This window comes from Primulina eburnea, unplaced genomic scaffold (assembly GCF_022965805.1).
Source record: "Primulina eburnea isolate SZY01 unplaced genomic scaffold, ASM2296580v1 ctg1343, whole genome shotgun sequence".
Classification (NCBI taxonomy): domain Eukaryota; kingdom Viridiplantae; phylum Streptophyta; class Magnoliopsida; order Lamiales; family Gesneriaceae; genus Primulina; species Primulina eburnea.
Genome location: NW_027330870.1, coordinates 1 through 9,254, shown reverse-complemented (window position 1 = coordinate 9,254; position 9,254 = coordinate 1). Strand labels below are relative to the sequence as shown.

Sequence of the window (9,254 nt, the reverse complement as noted above, 5' to 3'; positions counted from 1 at the left end):
GATTACCGTTTCTTTCATATCCCCATATACTTTTCTAGATGAAATATTCTTGATGACATAACAATTAATGATATGAATTCCAACTATTCTTGGGGTTTTTTCTTTATACAGGTGATAGGGAGTCGAGATAATGCAGAATCTGAATGCCCTAATGAGCCACTTGTATCTAGTTTAAGAAAGGAAAGAAAACGAAGGAGACAAAATGAAACTAATGTACTGCACACTGCATTCACGATTTGATTTAGTTTTATCATTTTATTCCATGACATGAACCTCCATACTTACTAAATCAGCTTCAATGCAGGTACATGATCTGCTTTCAATTTGAAAAGTTGTGCATTTGATATATGCCATTACATTGAATGTGTTGCTATTTTTATTAGGTTGCTGCAAAAAAACTTGACAATGTAAAAGAAAACAATACATGGGAAATTATTCCCATATCTGTTTCTGAAGAGACACCTCTGAAGATCAAAGAATGCAATGTTCAACTAATAACGGCACAACAATATGCTTCTCGCAATGCAATGCTGACACCCCTTATTGTGGCTTGGTCACCGATTCTGAGGACATCTGAAGATTGGGTTTCTATTCCTCATAACTCCTCGGGCTGCTGCTCTATTCTTGCTACTGGATTGAAATGTGGTCTAATTTCATTCTGGAGAATTGATGCACCAGAGAGTTATTCCATTATCACCCCTGAACTCCCATGTAAAGCATCAAATTGTGTCTTTCTCAAGGCACATGATACATGCATCACATCTATTTGCTGGGCTTTATATGGCTCTGAAATTTCAAAACCTTAACTTCTTTTAGCGACGAGAAGTTCTAATGGGAGGTGAGTAAATAATTAACCTTTTTCTGTTTTCAAAGCCAAAAGTCTAGCACATTTGCTTGACATGGGTTAGAACTACTGAATTATACACACACATACATATAAGGTTTACCTTTTATGTGATTATAACATTTAACTTTGTGACTTTCCTCTTCTTTTTGTTTATAGAGTGGAGATTTGGCAGGTGAATATTAAGGAACTGCTGAAGTCATCTGAAACTGTTCATGCTTCATTTTCTTTGCTGAAGGAGGTCAGCATATCCTGCTAAAAGTCTGCTACTTATCCTTTCAAAATTTAGACCAGCTACTTTGATTTATCTTATTTTGGAACTTGTGATTGCTCGTGTAATTAGGTTATTACTGTTGATTCAGCACCTGTCTCCATACTTTCATTTACTGCCCCCTGCAAACACCACTAAATTTGTTCCTGGATATTGGTAAAGGATCCGGATCATTTGAAGTGTGGACCATGAATATGACCAGCCATGAATTTGAAATAATTGGCTGTTATAGTGCGCATGACCACATTGTAAGTTCTCAACACCTTTTTTGGCAAATGGAATGACATATGATTTATCTTGTAAAATAACAATCAGGTCACTGGTTTAGCTTGGGCTTTTGATGGACTCTGCTTGTACAGCTGCAGCCAGGTAATAAATATTGAAGGAAGTGTTTTATGGATATAAATATGAATTTTATTAAGGGAGTGTTAGTTCAACATATATTAAAAATTAAAAAATCCATGTTAATTGCTTTTGTTATCAAGTAATGCCTCAAGCAGAAAGCCTTGAGGTTGAAAAGCTTGGTAGCCCTCCAAATTATTTGATCAGTTCATGAATTACAGGACAACTCTATGAAAGCGTGGAATTTAGTTGGGAAAGCACTAAGGGAAATACACATTCCTTCAAATACTCCTGGTTTGAATAGCTCCCTGGATGTATGCATTAATTTTTCATGTTTACTTCTGTTTTAAATTTGCATATTTGTTTCCAACAGACTCTAGATTTTCTCTGCAGGTTCCATATGTATATGATTCTTGCTTTGGTCTGGCAGTATCTAATGGAAGCTTGGCAATTGCACTGGTATCATATTCCATCCGTCCATTCTCTTATAGTTGGAATGTCCATGAACTTATCCTGAATATTGTACTATTTTTTCTCTCTTATCAAATTTTAAGTCAGAATAATAAACTCACTCGATGTAGCGATTCAAGATTTGAAGAAAAAATTGAATTCTATTCATAACATTTTGAGAAAACTCCTAGATAACATACCATCCAAAAAATTGATTTTTTACTTCTCTCATATTATGTTTCACATGAGATTGGTCAATATCTTGCTTCTTGCCCTTTACAAAAATAAAGAAAATTTACTGAAAATAAAAATAAAGAGGAAAATAGAAAGATCGAAATTTCATCTCTCCGGAACAGTAGTCATATAATAATACCTAGTAAAAGGAGCTTAGTTGACTGAAATGACTCTAAGCAATGGAATCTCTTGATCCTTTTCTTGCACTTGGTCACCTTTTACCTTATGCTGAATAGATGTCATTGATACCCCTGTACTTAAATCTAGTTCTAAGAAGTTTGGTGTCTGTTATTTGCAGGCTCGAAGATTTGATTCTGATTTATTAAATCCCATGTACCAGGAAAGGTGAACTTTTAAAATTATATTTTCTGGTAACAAATTATGAAATAGCAACTGCCATGTGGATAGATGCTTGCAACAAACAAGCACTCACATTTCTTTAAAAGAAAATTTTGATGATTTAGTCAAAAGCTGAATGGAAGAAATAAGAACTAACCGTTCAAACAGTTATCTATGTTTGATTGACCAATAAATGTTATTGTAATTTTACAGAACTCAGAAAGCTGCTATCGAGTTCCTTTGGATTGGAGGGCAGCAATTGGACACTTCCTCCAATATATGTTTTGATATTGATTTCGGATCATTTCCTCGTTTCCCTGAGGTAGAATTAATTTGGTGGGAGAAAAACATATTATGGTCTCTGAGTCTGTGTGGGAGTTTCAGTGGGCTTCTGAACATTTGGGATATTGTGGCAGCCCCCGTGTCTTTCAAACAGTCGATACCAAACTATGTAGAGCATATTCTGCAGAAATGGCTGACATCTTATTTTGGATCCAATTTTGGCATTTGTACTACGTTCTTGTCTACGACATTTAAAATTTTTCCCACTCTTTCAACCCGTAAGTTGCACCTCATCAATGTAATCATCAGGCATGTTGTGCTTAAAAATGATGAGGTGAGCGAGAGTACAAAACACCAAGACTTGGAAAGATTCAGTAGTGCCATAGAGGAACAGACAAATGTATGGAAGGAGTTGCAGTTGTGCTGTGAAAATGAACTACGGAGAAGACTTGTTGGTTTATATTTTTCTGCCATTTTAGATCTTCTGTCAGATGTGCCAACAAATTTTTGCGATGTTGGCTGTTGGCGTCCTGATGAATGGCCACAACTGGAGCACTATATCTCACTTCATGAGAAAATTGTCGAGGATGATTTAAAATTTCTTGCTGCCAAAGTTGGTAAAATTAAGAAGAGGTAATTCATGATGTTCTTATCTTTGTTGAACTTCTTTTTTTTCATTCATGCACACATACATAGAATAGCATCTTAAGATACTGTATCAATCTATTAGTTGAAGGCTGGTTCCATTCTTGCTTTATTAACAGGAGAGAGAGTTTTGAATATGAAGAACATTGCAGTTTTTGTTCAGCAATTGTGCCATTTGAATCAATAGAATACGCCATTTGTTCGAGAGTGAAGAATGGCAATGGAGTTGATCAAACCCATAAGCTACACCGGTGTTCTGTATCTATGCAACTTTGCCCTGCTAAATATTCCTGGTTTTGCATGTGTTGTCAAAGACGAGCTTCAAAGTTGGCACCTCTAATTTTTTTCACGATGCCTTTATACCCTTCCAATTTTAAATCTTTTTTCGAATCTTCAGCCTTCAAGAAATCTTTCTCACCATGTTGTCCCTTATGTGGGATACTTCTACAAAGATTACAGCCTGAATATTTACTCTCCCCATCTCCAGTATAACGAAATTCATCTTTAAAAATTGTCAATGAAAAGTCCGCCCTCTCGACTGAAATCCTCAGTCAGCAGCCCCTTACAATCTATGATTTATGACAGGCTTCTATCTCCGTCAGCAGGTCTGTGTTTCCAATTTTTCCTTTTGCGGTGCTTCTTTGAAAATCCACTGATATTTCCTATACATAATAACTACCATGGAAGGATGTTTATTCTATTAATTGGTAGGAAAAATATGGTTGGATATTTGAATTTCCAAGTATTTTGTATTTGTTAGAGTAGGTGTCCAGCGAGCCAACTTGTGGATTGGGTTTTTATTGGCTCTAATGTAAAACAATCTTTATTTTAATAATATTTTACGGTTTTTGTACAATTATGACATTTACTTTATTCTTTTACCCATGTAAGCTGCATAGATAAAGTCCTTTGGTGCTTGTATGCAAGTGACTTAAGTAAAAATGCTTCTAGAAAACTATGAAAGAAAATGATATATTGCTTGAAATCTTGGTAGTTTACAATAAGAGCTTCACCCTATTTATATTAATCCTATTTATACTAGTAGCTTTCTACAATGAAAGCGATACATATCAACTCTCTAGGAGGTTCTAAGATCTACACTATTCTAGTTAATTCCATTCTATACTACTCTAAATGATTATTCTATGCACAAAAGATTTCACAGAAAATTCTTAATTGATGAAATATGGAGAATGTTTTAAAAGTGCTTGAACCTCTACAGAGCACCTATTTAGAAGTTTTTGGAATGCACAAGAAGGTTCCGGTTCGTGATATTCCGCAACATCAATGAGTTCTAATAAAAATCTATTTATGAAATATTGGTTGATCACTTTGCAAATAAAAATGCTAAAAAATCAATTTTTTATAGTTAATTGTAATAGAATGTCATTATTGTAAAGCTTAGTTTATGTGTTTAGTTAAGAAAATTATCTTTATAGTACTGATTTTATATTGAAAATTGTGACATTGAAACAAAAAATATTGATCTTACATTGAAAATTGTTAAGTTGAACCAAAAATTTTCTAACATTAAAAAGAATGCTGCTATGATGTCGAAAAAGTTAATATATTCAGCGTCGCATCATTTTCGAACATAATTTTGACAAAGTTTGAGCAAGAAATGGCGACCCAATCTAAGACCATGAGTAACCTCGAACTCGAGATTTAGCAACTTAGAGGGACCTTCACTAGTTTTTTTTAGAAGTTATTATTCTAATAAAAAAATTTACCTGCTTATGTGTTGTTTGATTGTGGTGACACACATTCTTTTATATCTATGAGGTTCACTAAGAAATTAGGGGTTAAACCTAAAATGCTTGTTAGACCTTTTAGGATAGCAAAACCTACTAGTAAGGCTATCGAAACCTTCGAGTTACATCGAGACTATAAAATCAGTAACAATATGTATACGTTCAATGCCAACTCGATTCAACTCTCAATGGTGGATTTTGACATCATTCTGAGAATGGATTGTTTAGCCAAGACTCATGCAATGGTAAAAAGTTGGGGTGAGAATGTCAAATTCCAAACCGAGAAGAAATCATATACCATACGCCTCGGTCTCGGGGCCTGACATGTTGGTTTTATAATGAAAGTTCAAGGAAGAAAGAAGAAAGCTATGTTTTCATTTTCTAAATCAAAAACTAGTACATCGATTAGTGAGTAGTATTCTCCAACTAATTCTGAGATCATAAACCATGATGACCAACATCCTGCTAGGTATCAAAGAAATTTTCTTTGGAACCCACGATAATATTTTTTTTATCGGATCAGTCAGCTCAGGATCAAAAAATATGTTTGCTATGTCTCTAAGTTTTAATGTGACAATGTACACGTCATCGTCATGTAACGTTGCGTCAACACTTCATTAACACCGTGTGAGAAAAAAACTAAAATTGCAAAAAGAAAATAAGAAGAAAGAAACTAAGATAACATGCTAAGATGGAAAATTGACAATTTAGAAGACAAAAATAAAAAATAGACAAATAAATAGGATCATAATTACAATTTCCTAATTAATATTATCTATTTGATATGGGTAGCCACTACAAAAAACGGAAAGCATAGCGATGGTTTTATTAAAACCGTCGCTATTATAGCGACGGTTTTATTGGTTTTAAATAAAACCTTCGCTTATCAAATTAAGCGACGGTTAAATTAAAATCGTCGCTAGAATAGCGACGATTCAAGAAAAACCGTCGCTATAATAGCGACGGTTTTTCATAAACTGTCGCTAATAATGCGACTGTTTGATAAACCCGTCGTTATTATGTGCGACGGGTTTTTTAACTGTCGCATTATGCTACGGTCTTGTATTCTACCCGTCGTTATTTTGTAGCGACGGTTTTAGGAAACCGTCTCTTAATTTGACAAGCGACGGTTTTATTAAAAACTGTCGCTATTATAGCGACGGTTTAAGGAAAACCATCGCTATAATAGCGACAGTTTTAATAAAACAGTCGCCGATCTAGATCGGCGACGGTTTTTACCAAAACCGTCGCTATTATCGCGGCGGTTACCGTCGCTATAATTCTATATATACCGAGGTTCGCAGACATTTTCTTAAACGATTTTTCGTCTATCTCTAGTAGTAGTTAAACTCTATCAATTTTTCGAAGTTTCGATTTTTTAATTTTGTACTAACATTTTTTCGTATTTATTTCGTAGATTTTCTCGTCGGTACGATCTTCCAGCGTTACGTGGAGCTGCATAACTTCGTAAAAATCAGGTTTTAATTTTTTTTCCCCCCGAAAATTTACTACATAATTTTAATTTTTGCGTAGTAGTTTTTTTTATGCATTTTATGGTTACAAACCGTCGCTTCTTAAACGACGGTTTTTTTAAAAAAAATCGCCGTTTAATATAGCGACGGATTTTTCAATTCCGTCGCTTAATATAGCGACGGCTTTTTCAATACCGTCGCGAACCTTTGGATGTTCAATTTTAAATTTTAATTTTGTTCAAATAAAATATTTTGACTTTTTATAATCATAATTTAAATTTTCAAAACTAGCTATTATAAATAGATAAATATAAGTTTTTCAATAGTTCAACTTTTAGAAATAGCTTCAATATCATCCATTATCACACTTTAAAGAAAGAAAGACATTTATCTTTTATGTTTATCCAACTTGGGTATTTGGTGAGAGTAAATTCACTCGCATCCAAGATTTCTTGCTCGAGGTTTTTAACCTTTCCAAAAACATCATGAAGATCAATAAGTACTTGTGAAGATTGAACGGGATAATGGTCAATTTTTTTTAGCTTTATAAAATGTGCCACCAATACCAATCATCAAACTTTCATAATATCAATTATATGACATAAAATAAAATAATATGTATATAATTAAAAATATTGTATATTTATAAAATTGGTTCGGTTAGGATTTTTCACCAAAACTTTGAACAAAACCAATTTTTTCGATATGATTAATTTTAAAACCAATATAAATCGATCGACTAAAAACCAAACCAACTATTTGATTTGGCTTTGATTTCTACTCACCCCTAAATTGGGTAATGCATGAGATTTCTTCAATGCTTGTTGCTTCCTCAATATCCATTGTTTTTGCCCTCTAAGCGAGAAATCCCTAAATCCACATAAAAATAAATATTTTTAATTTTTTTAATAATTTAAAATAGAAGATTTTTTTTAGTCTTCTAGTCTAGTCTAGGAAATACAAAAATATGAAGGTTATATGGTGTAATTCTATTTGGACAATTCGAGCTGTTTCACAAATTTGGTCGAAGCATCGAATCCGCTTCACTCCAAAATAATAAAACTCCGCTCTGCTTTCTGTTTCAATTCTCTTCAACAATGTCTTCCCGCTTCCAAGCAGCGGTGCTCGTATCAGCGCCATGTTATCCGAACGCTGTTGCTTGGTCCGAAGAGAATCTGGTGGCGGTCGCTTCTGGTAGCCTCGTTACGATCTTTGTAATTGTTAACTTTTCAAAGTTTGCTTATTTTAGTATTGAATTGCTTTGATGCAATTTTACTGATACGATGTATAGCATTTGAGTCTCAACATTGAAATTGCTCAAGTTCATAAGTATCCTGGCATTCAATCTGTTCTAGATGAGTTTTTAGTTGATCAAGAATTTTGGGCTGTCAAGTGATTCTGTTAGTGTGAGGATTATGCAGATGACATTATTAGCCATGCACTGACATGAACAAGAATCAATGACCACTGATTCTAAGTCCAGTATTCTGTGATCCACCTGATGGGATCTGATCCCATGACTTAGGAAAGAAAACTACTAAATCAATTGATTGCATATAATGTAATAATATTTCTGAATAGCATGCTTATTTTTTAGCCGAAGATTTTTGCATTGTTATTGAATTTTAAACGTCAAATTTATTGAAACATCTGTCCCTTTTATTGCTTTAAAAGTATTAGAAATTTTTTTTTCTTTCTAACTCAAATTTCGACCAACTGAAATATCACAACAAAATATTTTTATAAAATATTTTTCCCATTTTAAAATAAAACCTCAATCAATTAGTATTAAAAATCAAGTTAAAAAGTCTTGCAAACAAAACCGTCTACTGTTTTACCAAACCCAAAAAGCAATATTTTGAAAAGGAAAGCTCATACTAAACCTCCCAAAAATCCCTCAAAAGCATAAATAAATAATCTTAAAAATCTTTAACTTAAATCAGTAATCATAAAACGTAATGCGGAAAATGTAGCGCTTGTCCTCGGGTTGTGTGCACCTTCAGTCCAATAGTATCACTCATCAAGACCTCCCCCATTACCACCTGCATCCATCACACCTAGTGAGTCTAAAGACTCAACACACCATAACCTTTATAACAAATAATACGTAATAAACTCACATGCAACTGTGAAAATACTTTTAAGTAAAAATAACTTTTCATGATATGCATAAACTTTAACATTTTTCCTCAACATGACATAAAATCCTTTAACATGATCATAAACATTTTCCTTTATCCTTTGTTGAATTCAGATCGTTAATTGTGACTTTCCTCAACATGACGTGACATGACGATGGATCCATCTACGTGTAACCACAGTACTGGACGGCGGGGGACACCAGCAACACTCTCACCGGTCAACTGGGCCCTGGCCTAACATTATCGAATAGAAATACGATTGTCGGGGCTCCCTCTGGGGCCTTCTACCATAAATGGGCTCTCTCTGGGGCCTTCTCCCCTCACGATATTCCCATTCTTACCTCAACCTCATAACCTCATGTTCGCAACAATGAAAACACGATCGTCGGGCTCCCACTGGGACCATAACCCTCACGACGTCGCCATCATTAACAAACTAGTCACAATCACTTCACTTCCTTCAACGTTTTCATTCACATCACT

General features: G+C 34.2%; 1 protein-coding gene across 1 annotated transcript; it reads left to right on the top strand.

The window, feature by feature from the left end:
• Positions 1-298: 298 nt before the first annotated feature.
• Positions 299-3,871, top strand: LOC140820682 (uncharacterized). Its single transcript, XM_073181003.1, has 11 exons — positions 299-304; positions 384-711; positions 817-838; positions 1,004-1,085; positions 1,431-1,484; positions 1,679-1,771; positions 1,851-1,916; positions 2,440-2,486; positions 2,694-3,395; positions 3,527-3,700; positions 3,805-3,871. The coding sequence occupies exons 1-11, from the start codon at positions 299-301 to the stop codon at positions 3,869-3,871; spliced, it is 1,641 nt and encodes a 546-aa protein (XP_073037104.1).
• Positions 3,872-9,254: the final 5,383 nt, after the last annotated feature.

What these genes read in the sequence shown, in the direction of transcription:
- LOC140820682 (XM_073181003.1), top strand. An exon ending in ACGAGAAGTTCTAATGGGAG is followed by an intron (nt 839 to 1,003) that starts GTGAGTAAATAA and finishes TTTTGTTTATAG; the next exon opens with AGTGGAGATTTGGCAGGTGA. An exon ending in AATCCCATGTACCAGGAAAG is followed by an intron (nt 2,487 to 2,693) that starts GTGAACTTTTAA and finishes GTAATTTTACAG; the next exon opens with AACTCAGAAAGCTGCTATCG.